Here is a 23,382-nt window from a genome sequence, read left to right as displayed (position 1 = left end):
CATTGAACAATATTCATTCAACAAATATTTACTGAATGCCTACTGTGTGCCCAGACTGTGCTAGGCTCTGGGAACAGAGCAGTGAACCAAACAAAAACCCACCATGCCCCCCTGTGTGCAGGCAGCTTTATATGGGAGGGCAATCTGCACAACTATGCATTGTCCTCATTTACACACGGGGAAACTGAGGCCCGGAGGAGCTGAGGAAACTGCGCAAGGTCACACAGCTAGTAGAGGCAGACCTGGCATTTAAGGCGAGGTCTGTGGGACCCCACAGCTGTACCTGCTCGCTACCTGTAGCTTCCTGCTCCCTTAGGGCTTCCAGTCTAGGTGTGTGTGTGTGGGGGGGGGACAGGTGCATCAGGCCAGGCGGCCACACCACCAGGTACAGGACCAGTTAGTAGGAGAGTGGCTTACACACACTGGGAATAGATGCTCTGGGAGGCTGGGGACAGGAGGTAGCAGGCTGGAGGCGTGCTGGGCTGTGTACAGGGAGGAGACCCAGGGCACAGGTAGGCATGAGGGCATTCCATGCGAAGGGAACTGGGAGGGAATGACTACCGGAGGCAAGCAAGCTACAGCTGTGCCCACAGGTGTGCCCGCTGGAAACAGACCAGCCTGTCAGAGAGCGTGCAAAGTGGAGACCAATGGGAGGTGGAGCCAGCTCTGGTGGGCCGTGAGGTCCCCAGGGGGAGGGTTGCTAGGTACGACTCTGGGAACCATTTGCCAGATGGTTCTGAGTTGGCGCCTTGGGGCCTCTCCTTGGCTGTCCTCTCCTGATCCCTGGAGCTTGGGTTCCAGGTGGTTGGCAGAGGGCTGGGACCTGGGGGACAGTGGGGGTTGTTGGGGCTGGCCGGCCCCAAGCAGGGCAGCAAGAGAAGGTGAGGGCAGCCAGGAATGGAAAACGAATCAGCCCAGAAGAGGGAGGAACGTGTGTAGCCCAGGAGGGTGCCCGGTGACCTCCATCGGAGCCTCCTCATCTCTCTTTAAATCTCCTGGATCTGACAAGTCGCCCAGAGTGGAGCTGGCTTGGGGGACATCTCTAGCCGGGAAGCTCTGCGCCACCGCCCCTTGAGCGCGTTGGCCTCGGGAAGGCGGCGGGGCGGCTCTAGTTTGGGATCTGTGGGTGTCGGACTTCATCTGCGCCAGCGTGGGAGCCTGGAGCGGGCGGACCAGCCCGGCGCACCGCAGACAGACCAGGCCCTTGGTGGGGCGGGGCGGGGCGGGGGCAGAGCGTTAGGGGACCGCAGCCGCAGCCGTCTGCGAAGTGGGACTCGGGAGCGCCAGGAGAACGGCTCCCCTCTCCACTCAGGGTGTAGTCGGAAGGACCGGGCACCTCGGGGACGACGGTCGCGGCCCCTAGGGGGCTCTAGAGAGAGTCACCCGCCCCACAGCGTGGCGTGGACCAGAAGGCAGCGCCGGGGCCGGGCTGCACGGAGGAGGCGGCTTCCCTCGCCGGGGCGGCGGCAGGGGCGGCCCCGGATCACATGGGCGGAGGCAGGTCCCGGAGCCCCGGGCGGCTCTCCCCAGAGTTGGGCAGGCGGCAGCGGCTGCGGCAGCGGGAGCGCCGGCGTCACCTCGCCCTCCCTTCCCTTCTGGACCCGGCCGCCTAGCCCGACAGGTGAGCGGGGTCCAGCTGAGCGCGCCCACCTGCGCACCGTCTTCGCGGCCGGCGGCCTCCCAGCTCCCGGCTCGCCCGCTGCTCTGAGCGCCCGCGCCCCCTGGGCGCCCCTTGGCGCTGGGACCTTTCCCGCGCCCCCAGCCCCTCTCTCCGCAGCCTCGCCTCGGGGATGGCGCCCTGCGCGGGCTAAGCTTCCCCATCCCGGGCTCTGCTCCTCCAGCCCCTGGCCCGCGGGTACTTAAGCCTCGGAGCCGAGAGGGCGCCGGAACTGGGAGAGCCGGGCGCACAGGCTGGGCACCTCCCAGCTGCTCCCGGCGCGGAGTCCACTGGCCGGCTCAAAGGTCTGGGAATCCAAGGCGTGTGAGCTGCTAGAGCCGGCCGGGAGCCTGGGGGGTGGACAGAGGCCCGGGCCTGGACAAAGGGGAAGCCACAGAGCCTGGAAGAGGGCAAACAGTCCCGCTGGCCTGTGCGCCCCCTCCTCAGACTCCTAAACGCGGGGAGGTGGCCCCAGTGCCCTTGGATAGATTTGAGCAACACTCGCAGCCTTTGGGCCTCCCCAGAGGCAGCTCCAGGGTGGGTGCTGGGCAGGGTGGTGTCCCAGCCTGGCACTGCAGCTTTCTACCTGGGTTGGCTTCTGACTCTAGAACTAGAGGCTCCAGAAATCCTACGAGGACCCAGTCTGCAAGGACACTCCCTTGCCCAGGGAGTGGATAGTGGATGGGAGGCCTGTGGCCCCATCTCACAGGCAGCATCAGTCAGCTCACCCTCATGGCCAGTGCCAAGGGCATGGGTGTGCCCAGCTTGGCAGATAAGCCTATCTTTCTTTCGGGCTGTTTGGAGGGCAGCAGGCCCCTGGGGGAGGTGGGAAGCCTAGGCTTTGCCCAGCTGGGCCATGTTGCCAGGGGCTGAGCAGGCAGCAGGAGGCCCCTCTGAGGACCCTGGCCTCACCTTGGCCCGCCCTGACCCAGACAACTACTTGAACACTCTGTGGTGTCACCACCCTTTTCCTTTCTGTCACTGTTCTCACGGCGCTGCCCTCCCCCAGAGTGCGGAGGAAGTACCTTGTGCTGTCGGTTTTGGGGACAGGAAGCAAGCACTAGTGGGACTTAGCCCTGATGGTGGAGGAGGGGGAGGGGAGGAAATGCTGACATCTCCTGCCACCTGCCAGCCCCTGCCCACCAGCGCTCCAGCAAGCCCCTGTCTGGCCCTGACAGCCTACCTCCAGGGAGCTGCTCTGCTGAACACAGCGAAGGGGAACTCAGAGTGTGGCTTCCCAGGGTTGGGGGGAAGTGAAACAGGAGGGAGGGAGGGAGTTAGTCACTTCCTCTCCACCCCACCCCCAGCCCCTGACTGGTTACTCCGTGGACCTGACACCACCTCAACTCCCTTTGCCTCTCTCCTGCCCCCTTAGAGCATCCAGTGGGGGCCAGACTCCGCCTCTCATCTTCTCTTCCTCAGGTATGAAGCTGACCGTGGACGTGGTGGGGCCGGCGCCCTGGGGCTTTCGTATCACCGGGGGCAGGGATTTCCACACACCCATCATGGTGACCAAGGTAAGGGCTAGTTCCAGGAGATAAGGAAGTACCCCCATAGGGTCTGTCCTGTCCACGTGGTCCCCACAGACACCTTTCTTTCTTTTTTTTTGGTTCTGGAGCCAGAGGCCTGCTTCTGGGAGTGTAGCCCTAGGTAGGGTGGGGGCCCTGTTGCCATGGGGATGTGGTGGCCACATCAGGAACAGGCTTCTGGGGAGTGACAAGGAGGTGGGCCAAGTATGGGGCCTGCTCTTTTCTCCTTGGTCACCAACCCCATACCTGCTGGCAGCCATTTTGGGTGGTGACAAGGACAGGAGCCCCTGAGTTGTTGGCAGTTTCCCCTTGACCCAGGCCTGGGAGTGTTCACGCACAGGGCCTGTGTGCAGGCAGCCACCAGCCCTGTGCAATTTGCACGGGCAGGGCTCTCTATCCAAAAGCACTTCCAAGCACAGTTCCTGAAATTCTGTCATTACACATTCTTTGAGAGGCCCTGCTTAGAATGCCAGTGCTGAGGGACGGGGGAGGGGCGCTGCCCCTCCAGCTTTGGAGGGCATTAGCTGATTAGCGGGGCAGACACCAATGGGCGCATAGAGAGGGACTAAAGGGGGACATGCGAAAGGGGGACACAGGTCAGCCTGGTTCAAACCAGCTTCTGTGTTTCTTGGGTAGGACAGAGGGAAATTCCCTCTCCTCCCTGCCTCCATTAGTGTCACCACTATCTGAGTGGGGGTACCTCAGAGTACCCGCTCCTCATCCCCTACAGGTAACGGAGCGGGGCAAGGCTGAGGCTGCTGACCTTCGGCCTGGCGACATTATTGTGGCAATCAACGGGGAGAGTGCAGAGAGCATGCTTCATGCTGAGGCCCAGAGCAAGATCCGGCAGAGCCCCTCCCCACTGCGGCTGCAGCTGGACCGGTAGGCCCTCCATCTTCCACCTCCACCGGGACTGCTCGCGTTCTTCTCCCCTCTGCCAGCCCGCTGCACCAGCTGCCCCTCCCCCTGTCCTCAGCCTCTCCTGGCCTTCCCAGGCCCTTTTGGCTCATCTGTGAGAAGGTCCAGGGGTCCAGGCCTGCGGCAAAGTGGGCTGAGGGGTGTCCCTGTGCCCAGCTGGGCGTGCGGCCACAGGTAGGGCAGGCTGGCATCAGCCACCTGGACGCCCGGGTTTGACTGGTTCCCAAGTGTGTGGGGCACTGGGCGTGGGCATCAAGTGGGTTGAAGAGGTGAAAGGTGTGCCTTAGGCTGGGTCTCCAGGGCCCCTGACGTAAAGAGGGCATGGCCTTTGTTTGGATGGGGGGGGCGGGGTTAAGGATGAAGGTGAGGAATTTGAGGGCGCATTCCCCAGAGAGTCCCTATCCCTCCCTTCATTGCCTCTCTGGGCTCTGCTGGTGAAGGCAGATTTCTGGCTAGTGGGGTTTGCAGCCTGGAGGCCTGGGTTTGGGGGAGGACAGGTGGCTCCTCAGGGTGGGGCATCTTGGTGAGTCACAGGGCAGGAACGCTGGGAGATTCCCTCAGCCAGGAGAGCCCTTTGGGCGGGCCTTGAACCTGAGTCAGGTACCTCCTGCCTCTCCGCCACCGCCCCCTCCACCTGGCTCTCCCTGAGCCTTGACTCCCTGCCCTCTCCTGGCCCCTGCTCTCCCGCAGTGCTGTAAAAACTGGCTCCCTTGATGCTCTGGGGGCCCTGGCCCCTCTAGTGACTCCTTCGTGCCACTCTGGCTCAAGAGTGTTTGCAAGAGTGAGACTCAGAGGAGGAGGGTGGGGAGTACCTCATGGCATCTGGGAAGAGGACCAAAATCTACAACAGGCTGCCGAGAGGGGCAGGGAGCTGCTGACACCATCATTTCCTTTCAGGTCCCTCTTAGAGGGACTCAGCCCCATCTGGCCAAGTACCCCCAGGCCTCCAGCTCCATGTTGGGCAGGTCAAGACTCTATGTCTCTTCTTTCTTTTGCCCAGCTCCTACCTAATCCCCCCTAAACAACCCCCTCACCACCCCCATGACCTTTCAGGTACTCAGAGCCCTGTGGCAGGAAGCAGTGCTCTGGGCTGGAGCCGCAGCCTGAGCTTTCCGCACTCTGATTCCACACCCCTCCCCTGGGAGGCAGGGGCTGGCGTGGTGTGTGGTGACTTGCTGACCTCTCTAGAAGTGGTCAGACATCCCTCCAGGAATGGTGCAGTGGGGATGGTACATCACAGGCGCTTTGCCCACCCTCAGCCAGCTCCTGGCCCTCCAGTGGCCTCTTCGAGGATCCAGTTGGACTCCACTGGGAAGGGCTTTGGAGGAGGGTTCCTGGGGCGTTGGGGTGGGGGAACCCTCTTGTTGGCCGCCTTGGTGATTGGCGGGAGACCTGAGGTCCTACAGCTGCCTGCCTGGTGGGAAGAGGGACAGCCCCACTGTTGTTTTATGAGGGAGAACACTGTGGAAGGGACCGGGAGTGACCCTCTCAAAGGCAGTCTGGCCATCAGCGGTGAAGCTGGCGAGGGACAAGCCTCTGGCTGGGGAGAGTGGGCATTTGGTCCAGCCATTGTTGGGCTGTAGGACCCTGGGCAACTCACTTTCCCTCTCCAGGCTTCGTTTCTCCGTGGGTGAAAGATAAAGGATTATTTTATGAAATCTGCTATCTCCCCCAAAATCGATGTACAAATTGATGCTGACCAGTGACAAAGTCTAGATGAAATACCAACAAAACAAAAGAAAAGAAAAGAAGAAAAGAAAAAGGAAAGGTGGGGTAGCAGGGACAGTGTGAGGAGTTTTTAATAAAGTTGAATTTATGTAACTTTTTGCTGAAGCTTCCAACCTGCTGTCTGAAAGTTTTGGACATTTCACTACTGTGAACCTGGTGTGGGACAGTTGAAATCTCCAGCCCCTACCAGCTAAGCAGGATTGCGGGACCTCTGTGACATTTGCCTCCTCTGCCCTCTCCTCAGGTCCCAGGCTGCCTCTCCTGGGCAGACCAATGGGGAAAGCTCTGTGGAGGTGCTGGCTACACGTTTCCAGGTAGGATGGTGCCTTCAGCTGGGAGCACCAGCGCCCTGAAGTGTGGGGGAGGCCTCAGGGTTAGTGCCCAAGGGGATGGGCGGCCCACTGTTTGTGGCCTTGTCTCCGCAGGGCTCTGTGAGGACACACAGTGACAGCCAGTCCTCCCTGCGGTCCTCCTGCTCCAGCCCAGCCTCCCTCAGTCCGCGGGCAAACAGCCCCTTATCTACCCAGTCCCCCACCAGCCTGCACACTGTCCCTGGAGAGGCGGTGATCAGCCGCAGGTGAGTGCAGGGGGTGGGCACCCTGGCCACCAGGCCTTTTAAAGTCTCAGTAGCTGTGTTTAGAGGGCCCTAGGGGCACCCTCTGTTTCCCTGGGGTAGGCTGGACGGGGACCTTGACACACCATGCATTTCCCCCATTCAGTTTCCAGGTCTTGGCACACCCCCCGGGACTCATTGCTGCTGACCGTCTGTCCTATGGGGGCCACTCTGGAAGCCGACAGGTGAGGATACCGGGGATAAGGAGAGAGCCTCCCATGCCCACTGGTTGCCATTGGTGCCCGTGGGGCTGCAGGCGGCTGGTCCCATCTGGGCAGCCCGCACCTCCGTCTCCTAGCAGCAGGCACTCCTGTCTCCTGAGCAAGGAGGCCATCTTGTCCGCTGGTGGGTCACACTGGCTGCCCGGGTCCCGCCCGGCTGGTCCCAGGTGGGCTTCTGCCTCCTCAGGCCCACTCACTGCCACCTCCCGGCTTCCTGCCGGCTTCCTCCCTTCTCGAGTGTTTCTTTTGGGTCAGGGCTGACATAGTTTTGCTGCTGTTGTTGGGATGGTTCCCTTTGGCTCTGGCTGCATCTCTTGAACACATTCCTCCCCATTCCAGCCTCATGCGTGCCCAACTCCACCACCCCATCCCCCTACTTCCTCCTCTGGCTCAGCTCAGGGACCCACCAGCAGGACTGCGGTTCTGCCTCGAGTTGCACTTGGCCCTCTCTAGGTCTGGCTCCCACCCCTGCCCTGCTCCTTTGGAACCTCCTCACCAGCTCTCACTGTCCACTAGCGACAGCCAAGCCCCCTTGGTGGTGTTTCTCCTCTCTAAGGGCAGGGGTGGGGAGGTGAGAGAGCGAGGCGGCCAACAGCGCTGGGCCACAGCTGCTGGGGGCAGGGTTCGGAGGGCATGTCCAGCCTTTGGGGTGAAGGGGACGAAGCCCAGCTGCTGGAATCCTACCTCTGGATGATTCTGCATTCCAGAGAGCAGACAGAGCCTTCGGAGAGGGCTGGGAGAGGGTACTAGAAACGGGGGGGTGGGGGCTCTGGAGAAGGAAGGAGTGGGGTCCTCTGGGGACGGCCTAGTAGGGGCTCCCTGGTGACCCTCTGTGGGCCTGCCTCGTGGCCTGCCAGGCCACGTGAGCATAAAGATGTGTTCCATGAGATCCCTGGTCTTTAAACAATTTAAAATGTATCTGTGGAGATAAGACAAATATGCAAAACAATTCTGGAACAATTAAGCACTGAACAGTGTGGTCTTAATTATGAAAACAGGAGGCCTTCTGGGAGGAGAGAGAGATGATCGTGGGCCGGGGTGGCCTGAGAAGGCTTCGTCAGGAATTTTGCTGGAGGGTCGGGAGGTAGGACCGGGTAGGGTTTAAAATAGAAGGTGATGGGGGGAGGGAGAGGAAAGCAGTGGTAACAAGGAAGACCTGTGTGTTTGGGCCTGGGGGCCTCCTCCTGGAGAGCTTTTGGCTGAGACCAGTCAGGAGTGAGCTTGTCCTAGGGCATGGCTCGGACAGGAGGGGCTGTCCATCCTGGCCTCCTTCCTTTCCTTCTGGGCAAAGGGGGTATGCAGGTGGTATAGGGAGTGGTTCCCAAACCACCAGCAGTACCTTGGAACTTGTTAGAAATGCAAACTCTCAGGCTCCAGCCTAGACCTACTGAATCAGACATGGGAGTGAGGGGGTGGGGGCACCAATCCATTTTAAGGAGCCCTCAGGGATCAGATGCCTGCAAAGATGTGAGGATCACCTGAGCCCCCCTCCCCCCCTCCCGGTCATTCCTTCAACAAATATGTATCGAGCAGCTGCTTTGTGTCAGGCACCCGTCTAGCCTCTGGTGATGCAGTGGTGGAAAAACAAAGAGAAATACTAACCCCACGATACTTGCATTCTGATCTACAAGTGAGGCTGGGGTCAGACAGCATGGGAGTCACAGGTTTCCACAGCTCTCTCGTGGAAATCACTTTAGCACCTTAAAGGCTCTAAGAAGTCCTGAGCGAAAGACACACATTTAATTTTATTCATTTCCTAAACTTGTTTAACTGCAGAATTTTTCCTGGCACCCTCCCTCCCTTGCCACTCACTTATTACCATCCCGTGTTCCCCCAGAACACATTTGGAGAGGTGTTGGCAACAGACAGCTCTTGATGGGCAGGTGAGCAGGCTTTCTGGACTCAGAGGTGAAAGGTCCCCTCTGTGAAGGCTGAGCTGATTGGGAGGGAGAGAGAAGAAAAGCAGAGCTGCTCCAAGTGAGGGACTTGGGGCCTCTCCACCAGGGGGGGGTGGTCTGGTGGGAGGAAGGGGGCAGAGAGCACCTTAGAGGAGATGCCCCCATCCCAGTCTGCTGTGGCCGTGGCTTTGCTGCTGGCTCTTGAGCGGGCTGAGGCTGCACCGAGCCCAAGATGCAGAACATCAGCAGCCCTTACGGTGCCCTTCTGGAAACGGGAGGTTTCCCCCTCCAGGTAGGCAAACGCCTTGGTGAACAGATGTGAAGTGAGAACAGGGCCTCTCCCTCTGGCCAGCATGAGGACTGGGCTTTCAAAGGGACCTGAGCCAGACTTCGGCACTCTCTCCCCATTGACCAGTGTTCCGGTGCAGGGCACATACTGGGACAGCCAGATGGGGCACCGTTCTTGAGTAGCTAGCCGGTGTTGGCTGTCATTCCTGAGGAAATTTTCTCACCGTCTGTCATTTGACCCCATGGCACCAGCTGGGCACCCAGAAGCCCTGGATGTGGACTCCCGGCCCTGCCTCCAACTCCCCGGGTGGCTTGCACCAGCTGCTTTGCCCTTCTGACCCTGTCTCCTCACCTGTAGAATGTTTTCACAAAGAGCTAAGAGCAGAGGAATGCAGGCTGGTGAGAGTCATAGGGCTGTCTTCTCAAGACTCTGACATTTCCACTTTTAGCTTAAGAACTCATGCATTTTTTTTTTTCCATTTGACCCCATCATTTGTCCCTGACTTTGAATTTTAAGGTCAAGGGAATTTGGCTTTCTAGGAAACTGCCCTCAGCACCACGCCACCTGGTGGTCTCTGAGGCTCTCCTTTGCATGGGGATGAGTCGGAGAGGGAGCAGAATGGGGGAGGGTGCCGAGGCCAGGAAGCCAGGGAAGGTGAGCTAATTCAGGTGGAGAGCAGCTGTAAGAGCCCAAGAGGAACGTGGGGAGGAGGCACTGCTGCTGGGGTGCGGGCCCAGAGCTGAGGTGCGGGCCTGGCCCGACTCCCCACGGCTGCATGGAGCAGGACCAGACCTCCCAGGGTGGCTGGGAGAGGCTGGTCAGCCTAGACTCCAGCCCTCTTAGAAGGGAAACCAGCATGGGTGGGAGGGAAGTCATTTGTTCAGCCCCAGCCCTGACTCCCAGATGGGTCTTGGCCCCCGTCGCTCGACCCCTTTATGTTGCCTTTTCCTCACTGCAAAAGGGTTGGCTTCTCTGCTTTTTCTGTCAGAGGAGCCAGGTCCCAACATGCAACATCTTTCCAAACACATGGCCTGAGATAACAGAGGAATTTGCATTGTGTCCGAGCTTAGATGGCTGTGCCCGCCGGTCCTCATTCTGCCGCTCACCCAGTCCCCCGTAGAACCCTCATACCTTCATGGCTAGACGCTGCCTCCCTTCCCTCTGGGACAGAGCAGAAGCAGCCCCCGGGGCCCTGGCTCTGAGGGCAGGGTCAAAGCGACGTTCCCTTATGGGGACCTGCTGGTCAGCAAGGGCCGGGAGCCCTCTGCTGTTGGGCCTGGGAACAGCTGGCCTTGGCGGCCCGATGGGTGTGCTGGCCAAAGGCCCTGGCTCTGACTCCTCCCCTGGTGCCTCTCCTTCCCACAGGCAGGCCTCGGCCGCGCTGGCGACTCAGCTGTACTGGTGCTGCCGTCCTCCCCAGGCCCCCGATCCTGCAGCCCCAGATTCAGGTACCAGTAGGCCCCGGAGGGTGGGGTGGGATCTTGGAGGGCTGAAAGGAGCAAGAGACAGACTGGTTTCCCACAGAGGGGTGCGGGGTCCTCGCCCCTGTAAGCCCAGGTGGCTTTCCTCTGACCCCTAGAATCCTTTCTCCTGGGACACCCATTTGCTGCCCCCATAATCTTCCGAACACCCAGAATGGACCCTCAATCCTGGCTGCCTCCCATTCCTGCAGTGTGGAGTCGGACAGGGGAAGCCACGTCCTGGGAGAGGAATCAGAAGTCTTCAAGATGCTGCAGGAAAATCGTGAGGGGCGGGTGGCTCCCCGGCAGTCCAGCTCCTTTCGGCTCTTGCAGGAAGCCCTGGAGGCTGAGGAGAGAGGTGAGGCCCTGAGGGGCTCAGGTAGGGGAAGGAGGTTCCCCAGGATACCCCGGGACCCTGAATGGACATGTTATTGAGCTAGTATTCCTTAAGTGCTCATCATGAGAGCAGGCACCAAGGGGGTACTGACTTCTAGAAGCCACAGGCCCTGCACTGAAGGAGCTTACCGTCGGGTGGGGTTACCAGGGGTGCCCCAGGTGCTGGCTGGGATCAGGAAAGTGCCAAGGGAGCAATAGAGCCTGGTGGTGGAGTCTTCTTCATGGAGGAAGAGGGATTTGACATGGTATAGATGAAGCCTTTACCGAATGGCCGATGGCAAGGAGACCGTGCAATGTGGAGGCTGGCCGCCTGAGGGCTTTTGGGTGTGGGAGCAGAGAATAGCGGGCCTGGCAGCAAGCAGGGCAGCCTTGGAGGTTAAGTCCTGGCTGTGAGGCCTCACATACCATGCTTAGGAGTGGCCTAACCCAGGAGGGCTGGTTCAATAATGCCAGGCAGTGCCTGAGATGCCAAAGTGAGCAGTACAGATGATACCAATTGATATGGGCTCTTGTCAAACATTTACTGTGCTCGTTGTGGACCAGCCATGTGCAGAGTGTGGAGATGGAAGGCGCTCAGGACCTCTGTTTATTGGGGCTGACAAGCCTGCCCAGCTCCCAAGGGAGTAGACAGTGCTGCTGCAGGAGTTCGTGTGTGTGTGTGTGTGTGTGTGTGTGTGTCTGTGTGTCTGTGTGTCTGTCTGCGTGTTTGCTCTAATCCAGGGGAGACATGGGGAGGGCCTGGCCTGGGCAATGGCATCAGGGTACAAGAGAATGGGATGGTCAGGAGAAAGATGTGAGTGGCAGAGTCACCAGACCTAGTGGCTGGTTTCAACTCTGATGTCTGTCTATCTCCTTGGGGGGTGTTCATAGAGGCAAGGGGTGGGATGTAAAGGTTTAGAGCCAGTCTGGTCCATCATGACCTGGAGGTGTTGGCGGGGCCCCTACAAGGGGCCAAGGAGAGGCAGTGGGGTGAGGAGAGCACAGCTGGATGGTGACATCACCCTTGGCGCCTCGGGGTCAGCTGCAAATGGGGGCCATACCTGCTTCATGACATCCGTGCTTCATCTGAGCGTGGTCCAAGGCTCAGTTGCAATAATGCACATAAGAGCCCTTTGAAAACTGTACAAAGGTATCATGGTGCTGTTATTACCTATTATTACCGTCCATTAATATCATCATGACTGGGCCATGCAAGAGGAAACGGCTGCTTGGCCTGCCATGTCAGACCTGAGCACAGACGCTCCCGTCTGCTGCCTTAGCTCGGGCTATAACTCAGCCTCGGACATGCTTCCTATACTTGCCCAGCCTCAGCCAAAGATCTAGTGTGATCACTTCCTCCCTCCATTCCCAGCGTTACTCCAGAGGCCCTCCAGTACGTGCGCCTGTGAGTATCCTCGGAGCGTGTTGGAGCAGGTGGAGTGTGTGTAAATAAGTACAACCTAGATGCTGCTGTGGTAGACCAGCTCTGATGTGTGTGTCTGCCCCACCCCTCCCAGGTGGCACACCTGCCTTCCTGCCCAGCGCGCTGAGCCCGCAGGCCTCCCTGCCTACCTCCAGGGCACTGGCCACCCCGCCCAAGCTCCACACGTGTGAGAAGTGCAGCACCAGCATTGCGTGAGTGTTGGCGGCCTGGGAGGCAGGGTGGCAGACAGGGTACAGGGTGCGCTCCAGAGGGGCCTGTATACCACAACCAGTCAGGGACCGTGGAGGGCCACATTGCCACAGTGGACCTGTGAGGGGTTTTGTGGGTCGTTGTCAGTCTTCTTAGAATGCCTGCGCTGGCTTCTTCCTCCCTGACTTCCTCCCCCTCCTCCCCAAAGGAGCAAGACCTGCTACTGCTTTTCATTTCTCTCCAATAATCTCCCAACCTCTGGAGATCTGCCTCTAGATGAGGTGCCTTCTCCTGGAAAACCTTGCTCTTACCCCTCCCGCACCCCCTTTGGAACAGGATAAACTTTCCAGAAGTAGGTTCATTTTTCTCAGTGGGTGGCATTATAATACAGCCACATTCTCTGGAAGTTGCTGAAAGCCCCCCTGGTAAAAGTTCTTCCCATGCACAATGTGGAGGGTCAGATGACTCCCTCGAGGCAAATCCCTTAACCTCCCTGGGCCTTGGTGGTTCATCTGCAGTGACAGGGTGCGCCGGGCTTGTTAGAGCATTCCTGGGCCAAACCTCCAAGAGTTTCTGATTTTACATTCCTAGCTTGTCCCCAGGTGATGTGATGCTGCTGGTCCTGACACCTGGGACCACACTTTGAGAACCGCTGCCCCATTAACAATCCAGCAGATTCAGGATGGAGTTTATCTGCCTTTTATCGGGGCAGGAATGACTTTTTTGGGGCATTAGGGGGTCTGGGGGTGGGGGCCGGAGGGTTGTTGAAGCGAGATTCCTAAGGGCAGGCTTGGGGAGTCAAGCGTCTGAGGTTTGGGGGGTCTTCCCAGGTGCCGCCTCTGGGGGAATGGGAATGGGGGGGGCATCATGCCTGGTGCTGCGGTTCCCCACCCCCAGGCTAATGGCTGTCGCTCCTCTGTCCGCAGGAACCAGGCTGTGCGTATCCAGGAGGGGCGGTACCGCCACCCGGGCTGCTATACCTGTGCTGACTGCAGCCTGAACCTGAAGATGCGTGGGCACTTCTGGGTGGGGGATGAGCTGTACTGCGAGAAGCACGCGCGTCAGCGCTACTCAGCAACCCCCACCTTCAACTCCCAGGCCTGAGCGCCAGCTGCGCTGCCAGCCCGCCTTGGACTCGGTGGGCACCGCCACGCCCAGGCCATGCCAATAGCAAGTTGGCATGGAAGGGAGATGGTGGGTGGTGGGGCCCCTTCCTCCTCGCTGGGTGAGGCCAGAGGCTGGGGCCTGTCTTGGGCTGTGGGTGTGGGCAGCCTTCCCTTCCCAGGACTTTGTAGATATTCTTGCTTCCCCGCTGCAGGACAGGCTGTGCACCAAAGTCTGAGGTGTGCTCTGCATGGGACGTCTTTGTGCAACAGGGGTTAAGCAGGTTGGGTCACGGAGATTAGTATCTAGAAGGAGAGGGGTGGCCCAGAGACTAAAGGTATTCAGTGTATAAAGTTTCCAGCGTGTGAGCTCGGTAAATATATATATATATATACATGAACGAAACCAAGTAGCTGCCCCGCTTTCCTGCCCTTTCCTGCCCCGGGCCCTGGGGATGAGCTTCTCTCTACCACTAGGTGGAGAGGCTTTATTTACATATTTTTTTTCCCTCTTATTTCCCCCCTGACACCCTCACCCCACCAGGTGCTTTACCATGTGACACCCCTGTTGAAAAGGCTGCTTCTTTTAGCCTGGACCCTTTTGTGAAGATGTCTGTTTTCCTGGTATGGTCCCTGACACTTTACAGGAATAAGTTGCTCACCCGGAGCCTGAGGAGGGGAAGGGATGCAGGAAGCAGGCAGCAGAAACTCAGGAGGTGGCCCCAGACCCATCCACGTGACCATCTCCTGGTCCACCAGCACTGGCTGGGCTACAGCTCTCTGTGCCCCTTGCTGTACTTGATGTGGTTGCTGCCAGCCCTGCTGACTTACCCAAAGGATGGGCAGAACAGGGTACCATCCAGAGTACCTCCTTCACTCAACGAACCTGTCTGTACCCACTTGAGAAAGATAATCACCAGAAGTCACTTGGGACAGGGCTGCAGGTTAGGCTTCCCTGGTGGGGGGCAACCCAGCAGAGCCCCCACCCTGAGGGACCACCACCCACTGAGGGCCTCACCAGTGTGTCAGGGTTGGTCTGCCCACAACTTCCTCTGGGAGACCCCGCTGGCTTCATTGGTGGTTGATTGGAAAAATAAAACAAGAAGCAATGCATGGTCAGTGCTAGGTAAGCCTGCCTTGGGAGTATATATGAGTTGAAGCAGGGGGCAGTGGTCCCCTGCCAGATTTTTGGCTTGACTCCTCCCTCACCCCACTCTTAATTCCAGAGGACATTTCAGAAAGGTGCATGGGTGCTGCTGGGTGCTCCAGACTCACCCTGCCCCCCCCCCCAGTCAGCCTGAGGGATGGGTGGCAGCCTCCGCTTTATTTTCACAGGAAAGATCAAAGCTGGGCTTCAGAGGGTGCTTTGTGCTGTCTCTTTTTGGAAGGAATCTTGGCGAACACTGTGTTACCTCCTCGGGCACCTGTTGAAATAATTTGCACCTTGATATAATTGTCTCACCTTTTGCCTGGATGGCTGCCTTGATTTCCATTAGAAAAGATCCAGGCTTTCTGTGGCTCAGGAGCAAGTCAGGCCACAACGTCTGGTCTGAAATGGGAAAGCCTCCTTGGCGCCACCTAGTGTCAGGTGGGCCCTACCGCAGGGGAGAATGCCCGCAAAAGGGGAATTCGCCCCTCTGGAAACACCTGGGCTTTGGGCACAGTGGGAATGCCGAAAGATCTAGCATTTTTCTTGCTTTCCTGAAGATAATAGTCAAGTCGCAGCGACTGAGCCGGCATGAATGAAATAATGCTACATGGCAGTGAGTGCTTAAGAGCTAAGACGGAATACACAGGCGTGCCCTGTGAGTTCAGTGCAGGGGCCATCTGTGTGAAAGGATGAACAAGGTGGGTGGAAAAGAAAACTGTGGAGTAATGGACGTGAGTCCAAGTGGAATGCTCCGTTCAGGGCAGTGACTGGAGGGGATACCGAGATAAGGAGAGATGAGAACCTTGAATGCCGGGAAAAGTGGCTTGAACTTCACCTTGAGGCTCTGGGGACACTGAAAACTTTAAACAGGGAAGTAACAAGTTGGGACAGGGTGGGTTGGAATATTAATATGGTGAGATCCCTGCCTGTAACAAACCTTGCTGGGCCAGCTGTCTTCTCAGGAGAAGAAAACAAATGGGGAGTTAGAGACCCTTGTAAAATGGGTATGCCTGTGAGAGAATTATTGAATGCTTTTTGAAAGCCAGATGGGTTCAAGCTAAAATCCACTTCTTTAGTTGTGGCAGTCAGCTCTCCTCCCAGGGGCTCTAAGGGTTTTCAGCTCCAGAGCTCTCTGCAGACACACAGCCAGCCCGAACTTGGGAGCAAACTTCTTTGGAAGATGGCGTTATTAGCCATTTGTCAACAGAGAAGACTGGAGTCATCTTTGACTTCACCCCTATGCCCTTTGACCCAGACATGGCGTGGGGGAGACCGCGCAATTATGCAATTGCAATTTGTCCTGTGCAGTGCTCTTTTTATTTTTTTTTCTGCAGTTTGGGGAATAACTTCAGAAACCATGATAGATTTGAGTTAGAAGTGGCCCGAGAGAGCATCTAATACAGCTCCCTTCAGTTAGAGATGAAACAAAGAGACCTTCCCAAAGTTTGATGGCTTGATGATTCTTAAGTGCCAGGGATGTTTTAAGTGCTTTTTAACTCTAATCCTCACAATTTGGTAGGTACTGTTATCATCCTTGTCTGTAGATGAAGAAACCAAGGATAGGGAAGATGAACAACTGGTCCAAGGACTCCTAGGGGCCAGGGATGGTACCTACAGCCTAATTCCTGGGGTTCGGGCTTGCCCAGGGGTGGGGGTACTCTTGCCCGTCCATCACCAGGGACACCCTTTTAGGCCACTAAGGAGGTCACTATGGCTCTCAGCGGCCATCTATAGTCTGGCAGAAGCTGCTCCCAGGCTCTTGGCTTTGTCCCTGGTCCCACAGGGCCTAGCTCAGTGCTGAGCTTGCAGGAAATGCACTCCCTTAAGCTGTGGCTTCTCCCCAAGGAAGTGGAGGGGCAGCTGGGCACCCCTGGCCTCAGCCTGAGGGATGACTCTACTCAGGCCACCATGTCTCAGGAACTCACGATAGCTGCTTACCCCTGAGGTAGGCAGGGGTGGGGTGGCTGTGCTGCCCCTCCCATTCCTTCAAGCATCAATCAAAGGGAGATGATGCTCCTCCTGCAGTCGGGGTGAAGGACGCTGCCGTGGTAATCATGTGGGGCCACAGAGCCCTCCGGGTGGTGAAGGCCTGTCCCAGCTCGGGGCGCAGGGCTGCCTGCCAGTCAGGGCAGCAAAAGGCAGATGAGAGGGAAGTGTGTGCCCCCCAATCCCCACCCGCAGGAGGTATCCTGATCACCACGAGGGCTCTGGCATATCTGCATGGGGGGAAACATGGCCTGGAGGGGAGTGTGGTTGGGTATAAGTGTATGCGTGTTGGGGGGTTCTTTTGAGGCCACACAAAGGCTTGTGCTGAGACACTGCATTCCTGCTGGCTGGCTTCCTGCTCCAGATGCATTCCTGCCCCAGAGTCACCAAGGAGACTGCTGCTTGGAATCTGGCCCTACATTCTCCAAATTCAGGGCAAGATCTGGCAAAGGTTTCCTCCCTTCCCCTCCCCACACTCTCACTTTGCAGAGAGGAAGCCACCTGACTCACCAGCCCTCTTACCCTCCTACCTAGGAGAGCTGGAGTGTGTCTGGCATGGTCTTGGGGAGGGGGGGGGTTGGTACCACACATCCTGTCTCCGACTTCCATAAAGCAGTTCCTGCCAGGCCCAGTGTTGTTTCCCTTTCTGTATCTGGGAAAGAGGAATGGGGAGGGGGTGTTGTCCAGGAGGGGCAACCCAGAGGACCCATGGCTAGTGGGGAAAGGCTTGGCTTGAAAATCACGGTGTGAAGAGATCGCTGGTAATGCAGGCATTTGGCTGTCATGCTTCCTTTCTGAGGCGTGGCTGTAGGCCTCAATTTCCCCATCTTATAAAGTTAGAATCTTGTAGTTTGTGGCTACAAGTTGATGAGGGCTCCTGCGTAGGGTGTTTGAGGAAGGGTAGGAAGGAGCACAGGGCAGAAGGGATGGGCAGACCTCTTCTCCCTCCCAGCTAACAGCCACTGCCAACAGCTCAGGCTCCGGACCCTCCCCCAGAGGCTCAGGTGCAGGTTTGCACGTCCACCAGCTCCCTCATCTGCCTCCAGGGGATTTGGATCCTGCTGGTCACCTTCCGCAGGAGAAAGAGGTTTCCTTAGAAGCCACTCGCCCGTCTGGTCACCAAACTGTCTCTCCTTCAGCAGCTGTCTGGGCTCCCAGCCCATTTTCAGCGCGGGGATCAGGGGGTGGAGGGAGCGGTGGGAGTGGTGGTGGCGATGCGGTAAGAATCCCAAGGGCCCCAAGATGGCTGGGGTGGGGACCGGGGAACTTTTACACTCGCGCCGCTTCCAGGCTCCTCTCCTGTCCCCAAGGCGCACTTCTTCCCCAATCCTGAAGTCCCACCCAGCCCCCCAGTTTCAGGGTCCCCGAGTGAGGAAGAGGTGCGGGATGAGGAGGAGATTCATTGCTAGCCGGGACACAAAGTGCTTGGCAGCTGTCGGAAAAGATTTCCCTCTGGGCGGAAATCATGTCCCCCTTTTATCGCGCCAGGTTTCTGAGTGGCGGAGTGACTCGCCCCAGGCTCACAGCTGGGAGCGCAGGGACCGCTGCGTCCCGGTCAGTGCCCTTCCCACAGCCAGCACGTGGGGCTCCATTTCCTTCCGCGCGCCGGTCCACTCCCCGCCCGCCAGCTTCATCTTGGCGGCAGGAAGGCAGACCGAGCGTGGAGCTGGGGGCGGGGTGACCCCAGGCCGGGGACTCCGCTCCTGGGCTGCGGCGGGAGCGCGGGGCCGCCACGCGCGGAAGGACAGCGGATCCCGGCCCTTATTCTAGCTCAGCCGCGCGTGGCCCCGCGTGCAGCCCCGCCCCCTTACACCTGCGCCCCTCACCTCCCCCGTCCCACCCCTCCCCCGCTGGGAGTGTCCGGGGGGCCGCACCCAGGGGGTCCGGACGCACCAGCTAAGCTGCGAGTGCGACAGCGGCGGGGGGACGCGGGCTGGGAGCGCTCGGTTCGGCTGCAGCGGTCGGGGCGGAGCGGGGCCATGCTGGGCCGGCGGCGCGTCTTCGCCGTGGAGCTGCTCGGCAGCCGGGGTGAGTCGCCCACCCTTAGTCCGGCAGGGCTTCCAGCCTTACAGCCGTCTCAGGCGCCGGGGCCCACGTCTGCATCCTACCCCACCCTGCGCACCCGTCCCGAGCGCCCGACCTAGCTGCGCCCGCCTCGCGGCCTCCCTTTTGAAGGGTCGAGTGACTGCGCCTTGCACATGGAGACCCTCTGGGTTTGGGCGTTAAGCTAGCCACCACATCCATCCCACTTCCCCCGGGTCCACTTCCCTCAAATTCCCGACCTGGATTCGTCTCCGCCGACCCCTGCCCCAGCCCGCAGTCCCGAAAGTCCCCTCGGGGACGGCAGACCCCTTCCCAAAGGCACCGCGCAAGGGGTCGATTTCCTGGCCCACTTCCTTGCTCAAGGGGCCCGGCTTGGCATCCGGCTCCCCGCGTGCCGGGCTTGGAGACGTGAGCATCCCTCCACCCTCTGTCCAGCCTCAATTTCTGCATCATTACAACTGGGGCACGCAGATAGTAGGAGGACCTAGCACGGAGGTAACAGTTAATGGGCAACAACGTTGCATATTCTCCTACCCACTAGTTCCTTTTCTTCCATTTAAGTTTTTTTTTTCTTTTCAACTCTCCACAAAAATGTCACTATGTTTCACTTAAAAGCCCCAAAGCCCAAAATGGTTACAGCTATTGTTATTTTTAATTACCCTCCACCCAGGAATTCCAGGAGAAACTTCATCTAGCATCCTGATGCCAGTTTGGACCCCAGGCTTCCTTCTCTGTGCCGTCTGCCCTTGCCCTGAGGCGGGACGCGTAGTCCTACTCTCCCTTGTGGTGTGGTGGAAGAGGCTGTGCCTCCCCACTTATGACTTGGAGGTCTTAGGCAGATCCTAAGGGCAGGAGTGCAAGAGCTCCCAGGAAGAAAGCGCCTAACCCCTTGGAGGAAGATAGGCCATTGCAGGAGCTGATGAATGAGCCCTACGAGGCTTTGCCTACCACACAGCCTAGATGGGTTGTGATCGCTAACAATTACTGTTGTAAAAAGAACCCCATCCACCATCTCTCAGGCTGAGCTGGAGAGAGATCTGGGAGGGGCTGTGGCTGTCCAGGCTCCTCCCTTCACCTCTGGCCCAGGACACTCCTCCCCAGGGAATGCTTTCAGCTGCCAGGAATGCTGGGGGCGGTGGGGGCAGCCTGCCCAGCCTGATACTGAGTCTCCTTGTAGATGGGGCTGGTGAGGAACTGGCACTCGGTTGTGTAGTGCCTGGAGTCACCAGCATCTACAGACGGATCCCGGACACCGCTCAGGGGTGCTCACTGGACTCCTGGAAGGGGCATGGTGAGCAGAGAGGTCTCCGGAGGCAGGTGCCACTTCTCAAACTGGCATCCCAGGATTCAGGAGTGGAGATGGTGGCTGGGGACAGCCTCCTGGCCACCTCGCTGGGCCTTTCTCCGGACTCTCTGGACTTTGAGGCTGTGGTGAGCCCTCAGCCCCTGGCCCTGCCGCCCATGGAGCCCCCCGCCCACTTAAGCAGGTTCCTGGCCAGCCGTAAGCTGGAGCAGGTGCTGGAGAGGTCCCGCCAGTTCCCGACTTCCCCTGCCGGCTTGTCACAACACCACCACTCCCAAAAGCTGCCAAGCAAGCCTGAGTGTGAACTGCCCCTTTTTGGAGCAGGGGATCAGAAGGCCACCAAGGCAGAGGTGGAGGAAGCAGCGGTGGTGAGTGCCAACTCTCAGGCTGGGTGAAGAGCGGAATAGAGATGGCCCTTTCACACGGGGGCTAGAGGGCCCCCCTCCCCCACTTGTTCTCCCTGGAGCTCTCTCAGGGTGGGGCATTGCTGTCCCTAATTGATGGGTTGTGTCACAGCTTCTTGCCTCACCCCACTCCCAGCCGTGTGGAGGTGGGCAGATACGGGGTCTGCCTGGCACCATGGCTGGCTGGGCATTGGGAGGCCAGCTGGGTTCGTGGTCCTCCTCTCCTTGCCCATCTGCTCCCACCTGCTGGTCACCTAGGGTGGGAGTCCGGTTGAGCTCAAGTTCCCCCTACCTCACTCTGTCCCACAGATGGGGGGCTTGGGGCCTGAAGCCTGGGCCTGCCTCCCAGGGCAGGGTCTTCGCTACCTGGAACACCTGTGCCTTGTGCTCGAGCAGATGGCAAAGCTCCAGCAGCTCCACTTGCAGCTACAGACCCAGAAGCCCCCTGGGGTTGTGAGCTGTGGGGTGGCCAGGCCAGCGGATGGGCAGGTGAGCGGGGAAGACCGAGGAGGGGCGAGTCCCCTCGCACCATGGCTTCCTTCAGAATGGTCTAGGCCTGCAGTCAGGCACTGAGTACCCTTCTCTTTTGTGCTCAGGATCCTGTGGAGGAGGAGGAGGCCCCGGCCCCTTTGCCTCCACCCTCTCATGCCCCAGGCAGTGAGGTGCATGGGTCATGGGAGCTGCTCAGCCAGACAGCGGAGACAGGTGAGGGGCGGCTGTGTCTCCTGTGTCCTGCCTGCCCGGGGCCCCACAGGCAGACCCCCTGAGCCATGGGGCCTGGTGGGTGTGTTCCCGTTCCTGGCCCTGGGTAACCTGATTCTCTCTGAAGGGAGAAGAAGAGCTTCACTCCCCAAAGTAGGGGTGCCCAGTGCCAACCCTTCCAGGCTGTCAGAGGTCCCAGCAGAGCCCGCTCACGACTTTCAGTCCTCCCAGGGTCACAAGGTAGGCGATGGATCTGTGTGGGGCAGGTGAAAGGATGTGGTGGGGGTGGGACGTGGTTGGCATGTGTGGATACCCTGAAGGCCAGAGACTGGGAAAATGAGAGGGTTCCTGTTTGCAGCAGGTGACTTCTCTCGGCTTTGGTGACAGCTGTCTCTGGGAGTTTGGTCAGGCGTTTATTGTGGGGTGGGGCTCTGTGGTGACCGCCTCACACTCTGCTCAGCAGGAGCTCTCCCACTGGAACAAGGTCAAGGTCCTGCTCAACCGGATCCGCTGGAAGAGCGCGCGACACCCTGAGCCCCCTGTCCCTCCTGATGGCCCTGCCCCGAGGTAAGTCCTGTGGCCTAGCCTAAGTTAGGACAGAGGGAGGAGCCCAATGGACCAGGATGCTGAGATTATGCCGCCAGTTGTTCTTTGTCCCTATGAAATCTGAGTGAGGCAGACAGTCTTGGGGAGGGTGCTGGAAGAAACAAAGTAGTTAAAGCTCCCCATTTCAGATGAGGCTGGGGACTGGGCTGGGGAGGGAAGCCACATTCCTGAGGTCACACGTGAGTCAGCAGCAGAACCAGGACCAGAATATGGGAAATCTCCTTATGCCAGCTGAGCAAACCCTCACCCCTCAAAGCTGAAACTCAGGCCACCTTCCAAGGTTTGCTGGGCAAGCAAGGTAGAGGCACAGATGAAAGATTCCACAGTGGATGATGGGGGGGTGGGGGGGAGGTTATACTGAATAATTCACCAGGGGGAAGAAACGCCATGTGAATTACTGTTCCCTGGCTCCCCACGGCAGATAAGCAATGCCTGACCCACTCTGGGACCATTGTTACCTTTGTTTCCTTCTAGCCTAAGGCCACCCTTCTTTTTTCACAGGACTGAGTCAAGGGACGTCCCTGAAAGATCTCCATGTCGCCCCCGCCGGAAGACCTTTATGCCATCATTAGTGGTGAAGAAGCAACGAGCAAAAAACCTTTCCGTCTGCTGAGACCTCCTGGTGCAGGGACATGACCCTGGGTAGAGGGGTGTGGAGTGAAGTCTTCTTCCTTGCCCTTTGCTCTGTTGCTCTTTCTGGGCACTGCCAGGAAAAGCTGCTGACAATTGCCCTTCTCTCTGAGGCAAGGGCTGAATCTTTCTCCTCCTGGAGCAGCGTGGCAGAGGAGCCCTGGTTCCCTGAGAAGCCCCACGGTGCGGCAGCTCCCAGGCACTTCCCTGGCCGCCAGAAATCCCTGGGCTTAGACAATGTGAAGTAGCTTATTTATCAGGCATCCATGGAGCATGTTTGGCATAGTAATCTGTTGGGGCCCAGAGTGTTGCAGATGTGTGTATATATGCAAAATGATAAAGTCGTATATATCTCTGTGAGACTGTCACTGTTGTGAACTGGCTGAATCCAACCATCTCGCCTGAATGATACACTCAAAAAAGGTTGGTCTTCTGGGTGAGGTAATTACAAAAGGATGGACTTGACCTTCATTCCTCAGTGGACAGTTACTGATCTGGAGTCCTGCTTGCCTCCTCATACCTGAATGGGCAGCCCCAGGATAGAGAAAGGGCACTGTCTTGGCTGCTTCTACATTGAGCCTTGCCCCCCAAAACTGCACCAGGAATGGTAGAGTTAGGGAAAACATGGGGAACAGTGGAGTAACCTTCAAGGTCTATTCTTAGCTGCTTTGGTGGCTGCTAGCCTTTGCACATCAGAGCTGAAACTAGAGGCCCAAACTAGCTTTTAGACATCGACAAAATCCCTTAACTTGTCGGAGCCATAGCTTCCCACTTAATCTCCCAAATGGTATAATGGTGCCTGCCCTACCTACCTCACAGGCTTGTTATGAGGATAGAATGAGATTAAACTGTCTCGAAGTGCTTTGCGAATGTTAAAGGAATAGGAAAGGGGAGGGTAGGGGTGTTGGAGTGAGGCTAAACTGGAAGGATAATGGGACGGTCAGAGGATGAGGGGGGACTGGGATTGCTAAAGGGGACTAAAGTGGCCAGTGATTAACTGCAAGATTTTGAGCAAGTCATTTCATTGAGGTCTCTCAGTTTCATATCTGAAAATTAGAGCAGTAATTCCTGACCTGCTTACCCCCAGCATTGTTGTGAGGACTAAAGGAAAAGTCTGTGAGAACGCTTAGCAAA

At 58.2% G+C, this 23,382-nt stretch overlaps 2 protein-coding genes across 10 annotated transcripts; both read left to right on the top strand.

The window, feature by feature from the left end:
- Positions 1–1,434: 1,434 nt before the first annotated feature.
- PDLIM2 (PDZ and LIM domain 2) lies at positions 1,435–19,796 on the top strand. 7 transcript variants are annotated; one of them, XM_019631592.1, is made up of 11 exons: positions 1,435–1,621; positions 3,080–3,174; positions 3,917–4,068; positions 6,077–6,146; positions 6,258–6,409; positions 6,552–6,630; positions 10,219–10,301; positions 10,526–10,671; positions 12,206–12,323; positions 13,248–13,459; positions 19,781–19,796. In XM_019631592.1, the coding sequence occupies exons 2-10, from the start codon at positions 3,082–3,084 to the stop codon at positions 13,423–13,425; spliced, it is 1,071 nt and encodes a 356-aa protein (XP_019487137.1). In that variant the 5' UTR covers positions 1,435–1,621; positions 3,080–3,081; the 3' UTR covers positions 13,426–13,459; positions 19,781–19,796. The 7 variants fall into 7 exon arrangements, with proteins under 7 accessions (XP_019487137.1, XP_019487136.1, XP_019487134.1 ...); XM_019631591.1 differs by lacking the exon at positions 19,781–19,796 and adding an exon at positions 13,969–14,554; XM_019631589.1 differs by lacking the exon at positions 19,781–19,796 and having other exon boundaries at positions 13,248–14,554.
- On the top strand, positions 14,967–22,616 carry CUNH8orf58 (chromosome unknown C8orf58 homolog). Of its 3 annotated transcripts, XM_019631587.1 has the most exons (8): positions 14,967–17,779; positions 18,049–18,588; positions 19,781–20,274; positions 20,620–20,799; positions 20,907–21,015; positions 21,140–21,252; positions 21,473–21,579; positions 22,120–22,616. In XM_019631587.1, the coding sequence occupies exons 2-8, from the start codon at positions 18,540–18,542 to the stop codon at positions 22,229–22,231; spliced, it is 1,164 nt and encodes a 387-aa protein (XP_019487132.1). In that variant the 5' UTR covers positions 14,967–17,779; positions 18,049–18,539; the 3' UTR covers positions 22,232–22,616. The 3 variants fall into 3 exon arrangements, with proteins under 3 accessions (XP_019487132.1, XP_019487133.1, XP_019487131.1); XM_019631588.1 differs by having other exon boundaries at positions 14,967–18,588; positions 21,476–21,579; XM_019631586.1 differs by having other exon boundaries at positions 14,967–18,588.
- Positions 22,617–23,382: the final 766 nt, after the last annotated feature.

Source organism: Hipposideros armiger, unplaced genomic scaffold (genome assembly GCF_001890085.2).
Source record: "Hipposideros armiger isolate ML-2016 unplaced genomic scaffold, ASM189008v1 scaffold_1015, whole genome shotgun sequence".
Classification (NCBI taxonomy): Eukaryota; Metazoa; Chordata; class Mammalia; order Chiroptera; family Hipposideridae; genus Hipposideros; species Hipposideros armiger.
This window is presented reverse-complemented; position numbering and strand designations above follow the sequence as displayed.